This window comes from Chiloscyllium plagiosum, unplaced genomic scaffold (genome assembly GCF_037043375.1).
Source record: "Chiloscyllium plagiosum isolate Xiang-an unplaced genomic scaffold, Cpla_swu_hap1 HiC_scaffold_38, whole genome shotgun sequence".
Lineage (NCBI taxonomy): Eukaryota > Metazoa > Chordata > Chondrichthyes > Orectolobiformes > Hemiscylliidae > Chiloscyllium > Chiloscyllium plagiosum.
The window spans coordinates 17,743,611-17,762,735 of NW_028270176.1; the positions used below are offsets into that span (position 1 = coordinate 17,743,611).

Genomic DNA, 19,125 nt, shown 5'->3' on the forward strand with positions numbered 1-19,125 from the left:
TGTGGGGGAGAGTGGATTAGCCTGGGTGGGATATTAAAGGGTGTGGGGTGTGAGGGGGAGAGTGGGATTAGCCTGGGTGGGATATTAAAGGGAGTGGGGAGTGAGGGGAAGAGTGGGATTAGACTGGGTGGGATATTAAAGGGAGTGGGGAGTGAGAGGGAGAGTGGGATTAGCCTGGGTGGGATATTAAAGGGAGTGGGGAGTGAGGGGAAGAGTGGGATTAGACTGGGTGGGATATTAAAGGGAGTGGGGAGTGAGAGGGAGAGTGGGATCAAACTGGGTGGGATATTAAAGGGAGTGGGGAGTGAGAGGGAGAGTGGGATATTAAAGGACGTTGGTGAGACCTCGTCTGGAATACTGTGTCCCGTTCTGGTCTCCCTGTTATCAGAACGATATTATTGAACCGGAGAGGGTCCTGAAGAGATTTCCCGGGAAGTTACCAGGTGTGGAAGGTTTGTGTTAGAGAGGAAGGCTGGGTAATCTGGGACTTCACTGGAGCGAGTGTGTATCAAATAATGACGGGGATGGATAGGATTAGTGGGCGAGGTCTTTTCCCCAGGACATGGGATTTTGAGACTCGAAGGGGAACATTTTTAATGTAAGAGGAGAAAGATTTAAAAAGGAGAGGAGGGGCCGATGTTTTACCCAGAAGGTGGTTTGTGTGTGGAATGATCTTCCTGAGGAAGAGGTGGATTTGGAGACAGTTACAACATTTAACAGCCATTTGGATAAGGCCATGAATCGGAAATGTTTGGAGGGATATGGGCCAGGAGCAGGCAGTTGGAACTGGGTTAGTTTGGGATTGTAGTCAGCACGAACTGGTTGGGCCTAAGGGTCTGTTTCCGTGCTGTAGGATTCTATGAAGGGGGCGTGGGCGACCAAGAATTAGAGCAACATTTCGGAACAGGACGTGTGATTGGGATGTGGGAATGTGCTGTCTGAGATTGTGGCCGGGTCAGGGGAGGGGACCGAAGGCAATAATCCCATCGCCGCTTCCGAGAGAACGCCATGGACTGTAAGGATTCTCAGGACACGGCCTACCCACACAGGCTCGGTCAGTGACAGGACGGTGAAGGTGGGGGTGGATGGGGAGGGGGTCCTACCCACACAGGCTCGGTCAGTGACAGGACGGTGAAGGTGGGGGGGAGGGGAGGTTTGCTCTGGGGCTGGGTCGGGGGGAGGGAGTTTCCTGCAGAACACAAAGATCCCACGGCCCTTCCTGGCCTGAGTGTGTGGAGTGGTGTGGGGTCAGTCCTTGAGGGTGGGCCCGTCCGCTCCGATACTGAGATCGAGACTAATCTGATTCTGAAGGGGGGCATGAATCAAGGAGGAAGGCGGGGCCGGACCTGGGGTGGGTGGGGGTTCATGGCACCGGGGAGGGTGGTGGGATTTGAGGTGGGGGGTGTGGGGTGGGAGGTGACGGTAGTAAAGATGAGTCACAGCCACGAATTGTTTCCACATTTGTTATAAAATCCGGTCCCATCCCACAGTCTCACCCAACGCTGTACACCAATGGGAAATGTTGGCATTTTCCACTCCACCAAACCCCCTTCCCGCCGCACCCCCCCCCTCCCCACCACCAGGGGCAGGGACTGGAGTCTGACCCACTGAGTGCTTGACCCCAGTTGCTGCTTTCATTCCCCAGTGAAAGGGAAAATGTTCCTGGGGGAGGGACAGGAGGGGGTGATGGGCAGAGGAATGGATGGGGTGGGAGGAAGGGGACAGGAACCCTCGAGTCACTGAGAGATAAGGAAGGGGCCTCCGTTTGACTGGAATCGCCAGGTTGCACGTTTGAAGTTACCGTTCGCTGAGGTCAATGTGCTGGGTGCTGCTGGGATCGATGTGCTGGTTGCTGCTGGGATCGATGTGCTGGTTGCTGCTGGGATCGATGTGTTGGTTGCTGCTGGGATCGATGTGCTGGTTGCTGCTGGGGTTGATGTGCTGGTTGCTGCTGGGATCGATGTGCTGGTTGCTGCTGGGATCGATGTGCTGGTTGTTGCTGGGGTTGATGTACTGGTTGTTGCTGGGGTTGATGTGCTGGTTGTTGCTGGGGTTGATGTGCTGTTTGTTGCTGGGGTTGATGTACTGGTTGTTGCTGGGGTTGATGTACTGGTTGTTGCTGGAGTTAATGTACTGGTTGTTGCTGGGGTTGATGTGCTGGTTGTTGCTGGGGTTGATGTGCTGGTCGTTGCTGGAGTTGATGTACTGGTTGTTGCTGGGGTTGATGTACTGGTTGTCGCTGGGGTTGATGCACTGGTTGGTCCTGGGGTCGACGTGCTGGCTGCTGCTGGGGTCGACGTGCTGGTTGCTGCTGGGGTCGACGTGCTGGCTGCTGCTGGGGTCGACGTGCTGGCTGCTGCTGGGGTCGACGTGCTGGCTGCTGCTGGGGTCGATGTGCTGGCTGCTGCTGGGGTCGACGTGCTGGTTGCTGCTGGGGTCGACGTGCTGGCTGCTGCTGGGGTCGATGTGCTGGCTGCTGCTGGGGTCGACGTGCTGGTTGCTGCTGGGGTCGACATGCTGGTTGCTGCTGGGGTCGATGTGCTGGCTGCTGCTGGGGTCAATGTGCTGGCTGCTGCTGGGGTCGACATGCTGGTTGCTGCTGGGGTCGACGTGCTGGCTGCTGCTGGGGTCGACGTGCTGGTTGCTGCTGGGGTCGACGTGCTGGCTGCTGCTGGGGTCGATGTGCTGGCTGCTGCTGGGGTCGACGTGCTGGTTGCTGCTGGGGTCGACATGCTGGTTGCTGCTGGGGTCGATGTGCTGGCTGCTGCTGGGGTCAATGTGCTGGCTGCTTATGGGGTCGACGTGCTGGTTGCTGCTGGGGTCGACGTGCTGGCTGCTGCTGGGGTCGACGTGCTGGTTGCTGCTGGGGTCGACGTGCTGGCTGCTGCTGGGGTCGACGTGCTGGCTGCTGCTGGGGTCGACGTGCTGGCTGCTGCTGGGGTCGATGTGCTGGCTGCTGCTGGGGTCGATGTGCTGGTTGCTGATGGGATTGATGTGCTGGTTGCTGCTCGGATTGATGTGCTGGTTGTTGCTGGGGCCGATGTACTGGTTGCTGCTGGGATTGATGTTCTGGTTGCTGCTGGGGTTGATGTGCTGGTGGCTGCTGGGGTTGATGTACTGGTTGTTGCTGGGGCCGATGTGCTGGTTGTTGCTGGGGTCGATGTGCTGGTTGCTGCTGGGGTCGATGTGCTGGTTGTTGCTGGGGTCGATGTGCTGGTTGCTGCTGGGGTCGACGTGCTGGATGCTGCTGGGGTCGACGGCTGGCTGCTGCTGCGGTTGATGTACTGTTTGCTGCTGGGATTGATGTGCTGGTTGCTGCTGGGATTGATGTGCTGGTTGCTGCTGGGGTCGACGTGCTGGCTGCTGCTGGGGTCGACGTGCTGGCTGCTGCTGGGGTCGACGTGCTGGCTGCTGCTGGGGTCGATGTGCTGGTTGCTGCTGGGATTGATGTGCTGGTTGCTGCTGGGGTCGATGTGCTGGCTGCTGCTGGGGTCGACGTGCTTGCTGCTGCTGGGGTCGACGTGCTGGCTGCTGCTGGGGTCGACGTTCTTGAACCTAAAAGCAGTTCAGACAGACACACTGAGTGGAGAGAATGCTGGGAAATAATTAATCTTAAGTCCCACATGTATCGAGGAGCCAAGATATTGATGAGCCAGATTGAGCAGGAAATTGCCGATGGGTTTGTACTAACTTTCTAATTCCGATCCTGAGGTCTCTCAAGTTCGTGCTGAGGATTCAGGAATCGATAAACCTGTCAGTTTAACACCTTCGAGCCATAGCGCCACAGAAATATACAGCACAGAAACAAACCCTTCAGTCCAACTTGTCCATGTCGATCAGATATCTGAACCAAATCCACTCCCATTTGCCAGTACTGGGCCCATATACCACTAAACCCTTCCTATTCATATACCCATCCAGATGCCTTTTAAATGCTGTAACTGTACCAGCCTCCACCACTTCCTCTGGCAGCTCATTCCATACAGGTACCACTCTCTGCGTGAAAAAGTTTCCCCTTTGGTCTCTTTTATATATTTCCCCCTCAGCCTAAATCTATGCCCCCTAGTTCTGGACTCCCCCACCCCAGGGAAAAGACCCTGCCTATTTACCAAATCCATGCCCCTCATGATTTTATAAGCCTCGAAAAGATCACCCCTCCAGGCAAAACAGCCCCAGCCTGTTCAGCCTCTCCCTGTAGCTCAGATCCTCCAACCCTGGCAACATCCTTGTGAATCTTTTCTGAACCCTTTCAAGTTTTACAAGATCTTTCTGATAGGAAGGAGACCAGAATTTATCTCAATTTAAACTCCATCTGCCATTCCTCAGCCCATTGGCCCATCTGATCAAGATCCTGTTGTAATCTGAGATAATCTTCTTCGATGTCCACTCCAGTTTTGGTGTCATCTGCAAACTTACTAAATATACCTCTGACAGTCAGAGAAATCAGTAAAACCCTGAGTGCATCGAGAGATTTAGAATATATACTCTCCGATCGAAGAGAGCTGGGAATGAGGTCAGGTCAGTGTGATGTGGCCAATTTAATTATGAATTCATGCCCTCATTAATAAAGTGAGGACATCACTGACAGAGATGGCCAATGACCTGCCCACTGATCTCAGTTCATTCCAAAACACCAATTGGAAATCTTCATCACCACATGTTCTCCGTGAATGGGAGAAGGATTGGATTGGGCAGGATCCGGAAGATGATGCTTCCTGAGAGGTTTGGGAGGAAGGGTGAGGGATTTGGGGATAAGGGGGTGGGGGGTTGGTGTTGAGATTTCCACTGGACTTGCCCCTACACTCCAGGCTGTGAATGATCTCTCCCCAGGTCACACTGGGTTAGCGGGAGCTACAAGTTGAGGAGACTGCTCTCGTCAGGCAGAGTCGGAGACTGAAGGATTGAGGGAATGGGCTATTCTGGGATGAGTGAGATTCAATGAGTGTGGGGGAGGGGAGACGGTGGGGATTAGAGAGATCAATCCCTTTGGATGGAGAAAGGGGAACCAGTTTCCCCTGGGGATTGTGAACGGGCTCCATTTGCAAGTTGGCCTGGACTCAAGTCGGAATCTCATCCCCAGCAATGTAAAGCAGCCGTTTGTAAATACAGGAACCATTAGAGCGTTGGATGGTTATAATTACAGCCCAGGATGGGATCACCTTTGTAAGGAGTGTCTGTAAGGCGGACGGTTGTAAATCAGGGACCCCCTGCCCCTCTGCTGTATTTTCGAAATGGGATGGAATTAGAAACTGTGGGGGTGAGGAACATCATGACCAGTCCATCATGTGGGCACTTTGGAACTTAATTCATTCTGATGCAGAAGTTGAATTTTTCATTGACAAATCAACATTGAGGGATCTGACCATCTGCAATGCTGTCCAGGAGAATGAGTCTCACTATCTAAGGAGAGAAATTCCTCCCGGATTCCTTCCTGGGATTATTCCCGACTATTGTGACTCCTATTCCCGGAGTCACCGCAACGGCTAAAGATATTATCGGAGAACGTAAAGTTCCCAAATGAACCGGCCGTTTAGCCTGAGGTCGGTGGGGAGCACAGACCAGGTTTCGGAGCAAGGAATATGACTGACCTCAGGAAGGAATTGCTAGGGACAGAAGGTTTCGGTTCTGGGGAACTGCTCACTAACCAAAGACCAATCAGCTCCTGCTCTGGGTGTGTCTGCTGGGACTGAGCTGGTTTCAAACTGGACTGACCACCCACACACCCCCTCCCCCCACAACACACACACACACACACACTCTGGCACAGGCAGACACACAAACACACACACCCACAAACACACAGGCACAGAAGGACAGACACAAACACACAGACACACACACCCACGCGGACAAACACACACACACAAAGACACACAGACACACACGCGCGCGCGCACACACAGACGCACAGGCAGGCACGCACACACACACACACACACACACACAACCCTGATGTCGTCCCATTGGCTTGAAGCAGCAGCTGTGTAAACATCACTCACAATGAGGAGCAGGGCACTTACTTTTCCAAAATGCTGCGAGCCCTTCCCACCTTCCTCAGCATTAACTATCACACTGACCCCCTTCCCCACCCAACTCCAAAATGCCAGGAGATTTGAGGAAGGTTGCATACCTGATTAAATCATCCTGAAGGAGTGTGGGGATCGGGACACACGATAGTCTCTCCTGCATCCAGTGAGGAACAGGGAAGAAATGTCCCTCTGGGGGGAGTTGAACTCATGACCACAGGCAGTGGTTGGGATGGCTCGCTCAATGCATTTAAGGGGAACAGGGACTGAGGGGGAACGGGTCAGAGGGATCGGTCGATGAGGCTTAAAGTGAGGGGATCCGACTGCAGCAGCACAATCCGAGGGGATCTGGTACAGGATCTAGATGCCATTATTGCCTGGGGACGGTGGTGATCTGAAGGGGGGACGGTCACTGGGTCCCTCCCACCGAGCCTGTGTCACCTTTACCTGGATCCACTGTGGTGGTGATCCCTGTGTCTCCATTACACAAAGAGCCTTCACAGCAGGACAGGTCGCTTAGCAACAAACCCAACGTTTGCAAATCCATCCGCCCTCCGCACTGATTCGCCGAAGCACATCCTTTAAAAACAACATCTGGGCCAATATCTGACACTGCGGGGCAGAACAGAGAACAGATCACTTCGCAACAGAGTGGATCCCTGACAGGAAACTGGGTCACTGTCCTGATTGGAGGATCGGTGAGAGAGAGGGAGGCTGTGATTGGAGGATCGGTGAGAGAGGGTGGCTGTAATTGGAGGGTCAGTGGGAGAGGGAGCCTGTGATTGGAGGATCAATGGGAGAGGGAGCCTGTGATTGGAGGATCAGTGGGAGAGGGAGACTGTGATTAGCGAGTCAGTGAGAGCGGGAGGTTGTAATTGGAGGATCAGTGACCTGCTCTATGATTAGACGGTCAGTGAGCTTGACTGATGGGAAGCTCATCGATAGAGGAGACTACAATTGGAAGGTCAGGGAGTGAGAGGAAGCCTGTGATTGGAGGATCACTGAGTTGGGCTGTGATTGCAGAGTCAGGGACAGAAGGATGGTATGATTGGAGACTCGGCGATAGAGGGAAGCTGTGATTGGAGGGTCAATGTTAGAGGGAGCCTGTGATTGGACGATTTGTGATGGAGAGAGGTATTGATTGGAGGATCAGTTTGCTGGGCTGTGTTTGGAGGGGCAGTGAGAGCGGGAGGCTATGATTGGAGAGTCAGTGAGAGCAGGAGGCTGTGATTGGAGGGTCAGTGAGAGCGTGAGGCTGTGCTTGGATGCACAGTGAGAGGGGGAGGCTTTGATTGGAGGATCGGTGTACTAGGCTGTGGTTGGAGGATCAGCGAGAGCGGGAGCCTGTGATTGGAGGATCACTGAGCTGGGCTGGGGTTGGTGAGTTCCTGGGGAGAGGTACACCTTTCACCCGCGATCCGAAAGTAGAGCGTTCCGATGAAACCTTTCAGAAGCCGAAATGGCACAAAGTGAAGAATCAGTTCCTTTTCTGGTAAAAGTGAAAATCCTCTTTGGATTTCTTTCGGTGAGTGAAAACAGATACGAATGTAGGTCTTTCTGAAAAGGGAGGTGGGGGAATGTGAACTTTCCAAAAGCAGGGGATACCTGTAGGATGTTACATTCTGAGCAATGGCTGGGTGTGGGCTGTGAGGCTGAGAGCCTGTCCTCGGATGCTGCCTGAATTGCTGTGCTCTTCCAGCACCACTGATCCAGAATCTGGTTTCCAGCATCTGCAGTCATTGTTTTTACCTCGTTGATTTTAACCCTACTGCGAATCCTCTTGCAAGGATGCCTGCCTTGAAGAAGTTTTCCTCCCCTCTCTACAAGAATCTCAGGGAGTCTCCACGCTTCAGGCTCTCTGCCTTTATTCCTGATGAAGGGCTTTTGCCCGAAACTTCGATTTTGCCTGTCCTCGGATGCTGCCTGAATTGCTGTGCTCTTCCAGCACCACTGATCCAGGCTGAGAGCCAGACCAGGGGCCCGAAAACTCCCTCCCCCAGACACCTACCCTCCCAGAGGGTGAAAGCTGCTCAGGGGGTGAGAGCTGGATTGGGGAAGGGGCCCAGACTTAGGCGCATTCCCTGTCAAAGGCTCCCTGTCAGGGGATGGTCCCGAGCCAAGTGCTGAGGCCCACGGAGAGTGTCGGCCCAGGCCGAGGCCCAGCCCCAGGCCCAGGTGAGATTGGGGCTGAAGGATGTTCCCATTCAGCACCAGCCAATGACCCACCTCTCCTTCTGCATACAGACTGTGGACTGACAACTGGTTCACGGAGGGAACCCAGTCTGTACTGCACCCTGGTGGACAAGAATGGGCTGAATGGCCTCATCCTGTCCTGTGCTATCCCATCATTCCATTCTCCTGAACAATGGCTCCCTTCAATCTCCCAAAGCTGGGAGAGAGTTCGACATTGACCCTGAAGCTCAGTGACCGAGGTGGGGAGAGAGCAGTGGAGGATGGAGTGTATCTACGTACACAATCTCTGTTGGCCTGTTCCATTCACACAGCGATTCTCCAGACCCACACACTTCACCGTCTGTCGATTGGCCAGGCAGGAGGCCATGGATGGGCTGAAGCATCCGAAACATTGCAGTCCGTTCAGGGTGGTGTTAGCAGGCTCTGAAATCACAAAGGGAAAAAGAGAAGATGCCTTCTTTTTGATTCAAGGGCCAAACCGTCCTCCCCTCAAATCGTCACATCCCCTCCCCCCAAACCTGACGTTCATCACCCCCCGCTCCCCCCCCCCCCCCCCAACCCCACCCGCCCACCACCCCCCCCCCCCACCTGGGGTTTTCATGTGGGTCTGAATCAAGACAGACCTCACTGTGATCCTCACCTGCTACTGTCTGGTCATTACATCGGTCTGAGCCACAGAGACGGCTGCTCCGGGAGATAAACACATTTCCAGTGCTCAACGAAACACCTTCAGAGGGATCCTCACAGCGTTGTTTAATGTGTCTGAGTGTCTTAGTCCCACTGTCTACGGTAAACAGGCTGGAGTTAGAACTTCACCACATCATTCGTTTAGGTTCACCCCATCTGCAACAATTTCTGTCGATGCCCCACAGAAAGCATCCTATCCAGATGCATCACAGCTTGGTATGGGAGCACAAGAAATTACAGAGAGATGTGAACACAGCCCAGTCCGTCACACAAAGCAGCCTTCCCCCCGTTCTCTCTATCTCCACTTCCCACTGCCTCGGGCAAGAAATTAACATCATTAAAGAGCCTTCCCAGCCCGGGAATACTCTCTCCCACCCTCTTCCATCAGGCAGAAAATACAAAGGTTTGGAAACACGTACCAACAGATTCGAGAACAGCTTCTTCCCCGCTGTTATCAGACTAATGACCTGACAGTACATATGTTAGAGTTGATCTTTCTCTGCATCTTCCCTGTGGCTGGAACACTATATTCTGCATTCTGTTCCATTACCCTGATGTACTTCAGTAAGGTGTGATTTGTCTGTATATCATACAGAACAATACTTTTCACTGTATCTCGGTGCATGTGACAATAATAAACCCAGTATCACATGGAGATATTTTCAGAACCTCAGTGTTCTGGAGAATATCACCCGCCGCCTCTTCAGGGGCTGGGATGATTGTCCGGCACTCCTGTCTCAGAGGTAGGGACACTCCACCCTGTCCCACAGCAGGGCCCCTGCTCCATGTGGGTTTGCGCTGAGAGGAACTGAAACCAGGAGCCGCCACCTAGTCTCCAGCCGACACGTCTGCAATCAGCAAACGGGGAAAGAAACTTCCCAGCACACTGTCTGGCCCCATTCCCTCCAATCTGGGAAGAGTCGGCTCTCAACAGAAAGGCAGGATTACCGATGATGGTGTGGGATGACACAGTCTGGCAGTTGGTGATGCCACTCAGGCAAGTGGTCTCTCTCAGTGAGCAGGAGCCCGAGGAGGCTGAACACGTGAAACATTGAAGAGATCGTCCTGCAAAGGGAGAGATTGCAGAGAATTCAGTGAGACTCGGAGTTTCAGATTGAGGAGAATTTTCACTCGGGGACCATTACTGTACTGTGCTTTCACATTACACCCCCTCATTCCGATCACAACCTCAAACGCTTCACTCACACTGCGAGGGATTTCAAAGGGGAGTGAGGGGGGAGAGTGGGATTAGACTGGGTGGGATATTAAAGGGTTTGGGGAGTGAGAGGGAGAGTGGGATTAGACTGGGTGGGATATTAAAGGGTGTGGGGAGTGAGGGGGAGAGTGGGATATTAAAGGACATTCGTGAGACCTCGGCTGGAATACTGTCTCCCGTTCTGATCTCCCTGTTATCGGACAGATATTATTAAACTGGAGAGGGTCCTGAATAGATTTCCCAGAATGTTCCTTGGAATGGTGGGTTTGAGTTATAAGGAGAGGCTGGATGGGCTGGGAGTTTATTCACTGGAACGTAGGAGGTTGAGGGGTGACCTTATCGAGGTTTATAAAGTCATGGGGGATTCAGATAAAGTGAAAGGCAGGTGGTTTTTTTCCCTCGTGTGGGGGATTTCAAGACTACGAGGGATATATTTAACGTGAAAGGAGAAAGACTGAAAAAGACATGAAGGGGTAAGTTTTATCCACAGAGAATGGTTTGTGTGTGGCATAACCTTCCAGAGGAAGTGGTGGGTGTGGACACAGTTACTCTGTTTAAAAGACATTTGGACAAGTCAGTGAATAAGAAATGTTTGGAGGGATATGGGCCAAGCGTAGGCAGGTGGGATGAGCTAGATTTGGGAATATGTTTGGATTGGACGGGTTGGGTCTGTTCCTGTGCTGTCTGACTGTAACTCAGCACCTTGAGGGACAATCCCAGAGAGTGGGACATCAATGATAGTGTCAGGAACACCCAACCCGATCAGTGACACAAACAGATCATTCCTTACCTGCTGTGATCCCAGCACAGACCAGGACAATGCTGAAGAACACCTTCATGTTTTCCCCTGCAGAGCCAGTGTGTCTGGGATGATGGTGAGCTGCTGTCTGTGTTCACAAACTGCTCTCTTTCTGTTCTGAAATCAGGAAACACCATTAGAGATGTTGAAACGAGCCCTCTGCCAGCAGCCACACAGTACAGGCTTCACCCCACCCCATTCCCCTCCCACAGTCTGTGCCATGTTGGGTCAGGGACAGACAGTGTACCTCATGCTTTAGAAACTCCGTGACCATTCCTGCCTGACCACAAGGGAAAGGATCGACAGCTCATGGGCTCCCTGTGACCCTGCTGCAGCTTTCCCAGGAATAGGGTGGGAACGTGCCTTACAAATACCTCAGGGACTGGGGGTGAGCACCCCTTTAAGGGCCCAGGGCTGACCCACTCACACAGCACCAGGGACGTGGTTCACCACAGAAGGAGGCCATTTGGCCTTCCCTACCTGTACCAGCCCATTACACCCAGTGCCATTACCTCGTGCCAACCTCCTGCTTTCTCCCCACAGCCTTGCACATTGTTTTATGTTCAATTCCCCCTCACCATCCAATGGCCCTCTTCCATCGTACCCGCCTCCCCTACATTTCCAGCCGGAACTTTCCGGACACTAACCGGCCAGTGGGCCAAGAGAGCTGTTTTGTGCTTTCTGATTCGATGTTGAAACACTCACTGAGTTAACAAGGCCACACCTGTCTTGGGGGAATCCCTCCACATTCATTCGGTTCCTTACTGAGAAACCTCAGGGACAATCAAAGGCCGAAAGAATGATTTTATCCTTCTTGCATGTAGCAACCGAAATCCGCCCGTCAACGAAGCGAGTTAAATCTCACAACCCAACCTGACTATGGCCTGATTAATGGTGGAACTAGGCCACAATCCCACCAATGGTGGTCCGTCTTTGGAAGTCTCCGTTTTTGGAAGTCTCCGTCTTTGGTTCCATCCTGATGCCAAGCTGATCTCCGGTGTCCTGCTAAAGGTGTTCGATTCTTGCACAAAATAACATCCTTCGGGCCTTTGAGGTGATATGTTGATGATTCTTAAAGTCCCTTTCATCCAAAATACTGATCATCCTCCTGGCGTCATGAATTCATACAGCATGGAAACTGACCCTTCGGTCTAACCCGTCCATGATATCCCAATCTACTCCCATTTGCCAGCATTTGGCCCATATCCCTCTAAACACTTCCTGTTCATATACCCATCCAGATGCCTTTTAAATGTTGTAATTGTACCAGCCTCCACCACTTCCTCTGGCAGCTCATTCCATACACGTACCACCCTCTGTGTGAGGAAGTTGCCACTTTAGTCCCTTTTAAATCTTTCCCCTTCCCTCCTCAAACCAATGCCCTCAAACTCTGGACTCCCCCACCCCAAGGAAACAGACCTTGTCTATTCACTCTATCCATGCCCCTCGCGACTTGATAAACTGAAAGAACCGCGGGTACAGGAGATAAGAAATGAAAACAGAAATTGCTGGAAAAGCTCAGCAGGTCTGGCAGCGCCTGTGGAGAGAAATCCGAATGAACATTTTGGATCAAGGGAGCCTGCCTCAGAACTGAGCTTTTCCAGCAATGTCTGTCTTTTTTATGATATTACAAACCTCTGTCAGCTCACCCCCTCAGCCTCCGAAGCTCCAGGGTACAGTATACCCCAGCTTATTCAGCCTCTCCCTGTCGCACAAACCCTCCAGTCCCGGTAGCATTCCTTAAATGTTGACTGAACCCTTTCAAGTTTAACAACATCCTTCCTCCAGCAGGAGACCAGAATTGCAGACAATATTTTAAAAGTGGCCTAACCAATGTCCTGTACAGCCACAACATGACCTCCCAACTCCTGTACTCAATGCACTGACCAATAAAGGACAGCATACCAAACGCCTTCTTCACTATCCTCTCTACCTGCGACTCCACTTTCAAGGAGCTATGAACCTGAACTCCAAGGTGCCCTTGCTCAGGAGCAATCCCAGGGTCCTCCCATTAAGTCTCGAAGCCCTGCCCTGGTTTGTCTTTCCAAAAAGCAGCCCCTCACTTTGATCTGAATTAAACTCCATCCACCGCTCCTCAGCCCTTGAGACTGCAGCTGGCTTCCTCCTCAGCAGGAATGGCTCTGTTCCTTGTTACCTTTGGCCTTACCTGGCAGTTGGAACACACAGTTTTCCTGCGAATAACTCCTTCAATTCTTCAGCAGGGCAACCCTTGTCTTCTGTAGTGATAAAGCATCCACTTTTTCAAGCAGGTGTCCAAGCAGTTTTGAAAATGTGATCTCGACTCTCTCCAGTCCAAGAGCTGGCTAATTGTTTTCAGTCTCTGCTCAACAGCCTGTCTTTGTCCTTTAACAGGTTACTCCCTACAGAGTAATTGTTGTTGATTACCCTATGTTGATTTGGTAGTTCCAGGAATAGTTAAAAAAAGTTTGTTACCTGAAGTTTATAATAACACAGACCACACCCTTTTTCTTACTAAATATCGATGACCTTATGTTGTGAATTTTTGTAGAGTCACGGAACCACAGAATCATACAGCAGGTAAACAGACCCTTCGGCCCAACCCGTCCATACCGACCAGATATCCGAAACTGACCTCGTCCCATTTGTCAGCACTTGGCTCATATTCATCAAAACAATTCCTTTTCACGTACCCATCCAGATGCCTTTAAATGCTGTCATTGTACCAACCTCCACCACTTCTTCTGGCAGCTCGTTCCACACACGTACCACCCTCTGTGTGAAAAAGGTGCCCCTTTGGTCTCTTTTATATCTTTCCCCTCTCACCCTAAACCTATGCCCCTCTAGTTCTGGGCTCCCCAACCCCAGGGAATAAAGACCTTGTTTATTTACCCTATCCATACCCCTCATGGTTTTATAACCCTCTGTTAGGTCACCCCTCATCCTCCGACGTTCCAGACAATAAGCCCAGCCTTTTCAGCCTCTCCCTGTCGCTCAAACCCTCCCAGCCCAACCACATTCTTGTCAATCTTTTCTGTATCATTTCAAGTTTCACAACACGCAGAAAACCAGGCGGAATTATAACCAGCCAAGAGACAGAATCAAATAGAATTGAAAGAGCAAAGCTGGAGACTGATCTCGGAGAGGTCCAAATGAGGAACACAGGTGGGAGGGATTGGGTTAGGGTTAGGGCGAGAGTTAGGGTTAGGGTTAGGGTGAGAATTAGTGGGAGGGTTAGGTTTTGAGTTGAGGTTAGGACAAGGTTAGCGTTAGGATGGGTTGGTAGCGTTAGGATTGGGGTTGGGGTTAGCTTGTAGTGTTTATGTTAAATAGGCTTAGTGTTAAGTTCAGGGTTAGGGTTAGTGTTAGGGTTTGGGTCAGGGTTCAGGTTATGGTTACTGATTGGGATGATGTTAGGGTTAGAGTTAAGGTTCAAGAAATGTTTAGGATTTGTCTTAGGGTTCGGGTTAGAGTTAAGATTAGATGTTTGGTTAACAAAGTTAAAAATCACACAACACCAGGTTATAGTCCAACAGGTTTAATTGGAAGCACAACTAGCTTTCGGAGCGACGCTCCTTCATCATACTATCACCTGATGAAGGAGCGTCACTCTGAAAGCTAGTGTGGTTCCAATTAAACCTGTTGGACTATAACCTGGTGTTGTGTGATTTTTAACTTTGTACACCCCAGTCCAACACCGGCATCTCCGAATCATGTTTGGTTAAGGTTAGGGTTAGTGTTCGAGCTTTGTTCGGGTTAGAGTTCGGGTTCGGGTTAGAATTACGATCAGATGTTTGGTTAACGTTAGGTTAGTGTTCGAGCTTTGTTTGGTTAGAGTTAGGGTTTGGGTTAAAGTTATGATTAGTGTTAGGATTAGGGATAGGGTTAGGATTTAGATTTGGGTTGGGCCAAGGTTTAGGATTCGGTTTAGGGTTCCGGATAGGGTTAGTGTTAGCATTAGGGTTAGGTTTAGGCTTAGGATTAAGGTTAGGGTTATGGTTAGTGTTAGTGTTCATGTTAGGATTCAGATAGGGTTAGGGTTACATTTTGGGGTAATGTTAGAATTTGGATTAGGGTTAAAGTTCAGGTTAGAGTTAGGGTTAAGGTTACAGTTTGAGGTAATGTTAGAGTTTGGGTGAGGGTAAGAGTTCAGATTAGAGTTAGGGTAAATGTTAGGGTTCAGGTTAGTTTTACAGTTTGGGGTAATGTTCGGGTTTGGGTTAGGGTTAGAGTTCAGATTAGAGTTAGGGTTAAGGTTAGGGTTCAGGTTAGGTTTACAGTTTGGGGTAATGTTCGGGTTTGGGTGAGGGTAAGAGTTCAGGTTCGAGATATGGTTAGGGTTGGAATTCAGATGCAAACCCAGAAAGAGTGGTCCAATTATTTGGGAGTGTTTATGTTAAATAGCCTTAGTGTTATTTTCAGGGTTAGGGTTAGGGCTAGGGTTAGTGTTATTTTCAGGGTTAGGGTTAGGGCTAGGGTTAGTGTTATTTTCAGGGTTAGGGTTAGGGCTAGGGTTAGTGTTATTTTCAGGGTTAGGGCTAGGGCTAGGGTTAGTGTTATTTTTAGGGTTAGGGCTAGGGTTAGTGTTATTTTCAGGGTTAGGGTTAGGGCTAGGGTTAGTGTTATTTTCAGGGTTAGGGCTAGGGCTAGGGTTAGTGTTATTTTCAGGGTTAAGGTTAGGGCTAGGGCTAGGGTTAGTGTTATTTTCAGGGTTAGGGCTAGGGCTAGGGTTAGTGTTATTTTCAGGGTTAGGGCTAGGGCTAGGGTTAGTGTTATTTTCAGGGTTAGGGTTAGGATTGTGGTTCATGAAAGCGTTAGGGTTAGGTTTAGGGGTAGGGTTAGAGTTCGGATTAGGGTTAGAGTTAAGGTTAGTGTTAGGGTAAGGGTTAGGGTTACGGTTAGGGTTATAGTTAGATTTAGGGTCAGCGATAGGGTGATGGTTCGGTTAGGGCCATGGGAGGGTCAGGGTCAGGGTCAGGTTTTGGGTTAGTGTTAGCTTCTGGGTTAGTGTTAGCATTCTGGTCAGACTTAGGGTTAGCGTTAGGGTTCAGGTTAGAGTTAGTGTTAAGGTTCGGGTTAGAGTTCAGATTATGGTTATCGATTGGGGTGATGTTCGGGTTAGAGTTAGGGTTCAGGTTAGAGTTAGTGTTAAGGTTCGGGTTAGAGTTCAGATTATGGTTATAGATTGGGGTGATGTTCGGGTTAGGGTTAGCGTTAGAGTTCAGGTTAGAGTTAGTGTTAAGGTTCGGGTTAGAGTTCAGATTATGGTTATAGATTGGGGTGATGTTCGGGTTAGGGTTAGCGTTAGAGTTCAGGTTAGAGTTAGTGTTAAGGTTCGGGTTAGAGTTCAAATTATGGTTATAGATTGGGGTGATGTTTGGGTTAGAGTTAGCGTTTGCGTTGGATTCAGATGCAATCCCCGAAAGAATGGTCCATTTAGTTTGTTAAGTTCAGTTTTGGCGTTAGGGTCAGGGTAAGTATAAGGGTTAGGGTTAGGGTTGGGGTTAGGGTCAGGGTAAGTGTAAGGGTTAGGGTTAGGGTCAGGGTAAGTGTAAGAGTTAGGGTTAGGGTCAGGGTAAGTGTAAGGGTTAGGGTCAGGGTAAGTGTAAGAGTTAGGGTCAGGGTAAGTGTAAGGGTCAGGGTTAGGGTTAGGGTGAGGGTCTGGGTCAGGGTTAGGGTCAGGGTAAGTGTTAGGGTTAGGGTCAGGGTCAGGGTCATGGTCAGGGTAAGAGTTAGGGTTAGGGTCAGGGTAAGTGTTAGGGTTAGGGTCAGGGTAAGTGTAAGGGTTAGGGTTAGGTTAAGTGTAAAGGTTAGGGTTAGGGTCAGGGTAAGTGTAAGGGTTAGGGTTAGGGTCAGGGTAAGTGTAAGGGTTAGGGTCAGGGTAAGTGTAAGGGTCAGGGTTAGGGTTAGGGTCAGGGTAAGTGTAAGGGTTAGGGTCAGGGTCAGTGTAAGGATTAGGGTCAGGGTAAGTGTAAGGGTCAGGGTAAGTGTTAGGGTTAGGGTCAGGGTAAGTGTAAAGGTTAGGGTTAGGGTCAGGGTAAGTGTAAGGGTTAGCGTTAGGGTCAGGGTAAGTGTAAGGGTTAGGGTCAGGGTAAGTGTAAGGGTTAGGGTCAGGGTAAGGGTTAGGGTTAGGGTCAGGGTCAGGGTAAGTTTATGGGTTAGGGTTAGGGTCAGGGTAAGTGTAAGGGTTACGGTCAGGGTAAGTGTTAGGGTTTGGGTCAAGGTAAGTGTTAGGGTTAGGGTCAGGGTCAGGGTAAGTGTAAGGGTTAGGCTAGGGTCAGGGTAAGTGTAAGGGTTAGGGTTAGGGTCAGGGTAAGTGTTAGGGTCAGGGTAAGTGTAAGGGTTAGGGTAAGTGTAAGGGTTAGGGTTAGCGTTAGGGTCAGGGTAAGTGTAAGGGTTAGGGTTAGGGTCAAGGTAAGTGTAAGGGTTAGGTTTAGGGTCAGGGTCAGGGTAAGTGTTAGGGTTAGGGTCAGGGTAAGTGTGATAGGGTTAGGGTCAGGGTAAGTGTAAGGGTTAGGTTTAGGGTTAGGGTCAGGGTAAGTGTAAGGGTCAGGGTAAGTGTAAGGGTTAGGGTTAGGGTTAGAGTCAGGGTAAGTGTGGTAGGGTTAGGGTTAGGGTCAGGGTAAGTATAAGGGTTAGAGTAAGGTATAGGGTGATGATTCAGCTTTGGGGTAAGGTTCAGGCTAGAGTTAGGGTTAGCTTTTGGGTTAGGGTTAGTGTGAGGGTTAGGGTTAAGGTTAGTATTAGGCCAAGCGTTAGGGTTACGGTTTGGTATAGGATTAGAGAAAGGGTTAGGGTTAGCATTTGGATTAAAGTTAGGGTCAGGGTTAGGGTTGTGCTTAGAGTTAGGGTTAGTGTTACGGTTTGGGTTAGGTTTAGGGTTCGAGTTATCGTTAGGTTTAGCATTAGGGTTAGTGTTTGTGTTAGGGTTAGTGTTTGTGTTAGTGTTAGGGTTGGGTTCATATGTAAACCCAGAAAGAGTGGTCAATTTAGTTTAAAGTGTTCATGTTAAATGAACACTTAGGTTAGGGTTAGGTTTAGGATTAGTGTTAGTATTAGGATTAGTATTAGGGTTATGGTTAGGGTTGGGTTCAGATGCAAGCCAAGAAAGATTGGTCCATTTAGTTGTTGTGTTTGTGTTAAATAGGGTTAGAGTTCGGGTTAGGATTAGGGATTTGGTTAGGCACAGTGTTAGGGTTAGGGTTAGCGTTAATGTTAGGGTTAAGGTTAGGGATAGGTTTAAGGTTAGGATTAGTGTTAGGCTTCGTGTTTAAGGTTCGTTTTGGGTTCAGGTTTGGGTTACAGAGTGGGGTAATTTTATGGTTTGGTTACGTTTAGAGTTCAGCTTTGAGTTAGGGTTAGTATTCGGGTTAGGGTTTAGGTTAGGGTTACAGTTTAGGGTAATGTTAGGGTTCGGTTTCGAGTTAGGATTAGAGTTATGGTTGGGGCTAGGGTTAGTGTTCAGGTTTTGTTTGTTTTAGGGTTAGGGTTCGGATCAGGTTTATTATCCGAGTTAAGGTTAGGGTTTGGGTTAGGGTGGGGATTAGTCTTACGGTTTGGGTTAGGGTAGGGATTCGGATGCAAACGCAGAAAGTGTGGTCCATTTTGTTTGGAGTGTTTATGTGAAATAGGGTTAGTTTTAAGTTCAGTGTTTGGGTTAGCGATAGGGTTAGGGTTAGCTTTAGGGTTAGTGTCAGGTTTAGAGTTGTGGCTAGTGAAAGGTTTAGGGTGATTTCCTCCCACAGTCCAAAAATGTGCAGGTCAGGTGATTTGCCCATGCTAAATCGCCCATAGTGTTAGGTGCAGGGGTAAATGTAAGGGAATGGGTCTGGGTGGGTGTGCTTTGGTGGGTCGGTGTGGACTTGTTGGGCCGAAGGGCCTGTTTCCACACTGTAAGTAATCTAAGGTCAGAGCTAGGGTTTGGGTTAGAGTTGGGACCTAGAGTTCGGCCAGGGTCAGGGTTTAGGTTTGGGTTAGGGTTAGGGTTCCATTTAGGTTTTGAGATAGGGTTAGGGTTAGTGATGGGTGAAGGTTATGTTGAGGGTTAGGGTTAGGGTTTGAGTTAAGGTTGGGTTCAGTTACAAACCAAGAAACTGTGGTTTGTAGTGTCATATCAGTTGCCCTTCACTCCTCCCTAGAACATCTTGACACCAAGAACAGCTACGTCAGAATCCTACTCATTGACTACAGTTCAGCCTTCAACACTATTATCCCCCTGAGACTGA

General features: G+C 50.1%; 1 protein-coding gene across 1 annotated transcript in view; it reads right to left on the reverse strand.

The window, feature by feature from the left end:
- LOC122546827 (uncharacterized) overlaps positions 1-13,491 on the reverse strand; it is a 62,493-nt gene extending 49,002 nt beyond the window's left edge. The window contains exons 1-8 of the mRNA XM_087980822.1: positions 13,089-13,491; positions 10,913-11,038; positions 9,855-9,971; positions 8,860-9,003; positions 8,499-8,642; positions 6,474-6,638; positions 2,783-3,555; positions 2,207-2,733 (exon numbers count right to left, since the gene is read on the reverse strand). Coding sequence (XP_087836948.1) covers positions 2,207-2,733; positions 2,783-3,555; positions 6,474-6,638; positions 8,499-8,642; positions 8,860-9,003; positions 9,855-9,971; positions 10,913-10,961 — 1,919 coding nt within the window. The 5' untranslated portion in view covers positions 10,962-11,038; positions 13,089-13,491. The remainder of the gene's footprint in view (positions 1-2,206; positions 2,734-2,782; positions 3,556-6,473; positions 6,639-8,498; positions 8,643-8,859; positions 9,004-9,854; positions 9,972-10,912; positions 11,039-13,088) is intronic.
- Positions 13,492-19,125: the final 5,634 nt, after the last annotated feature.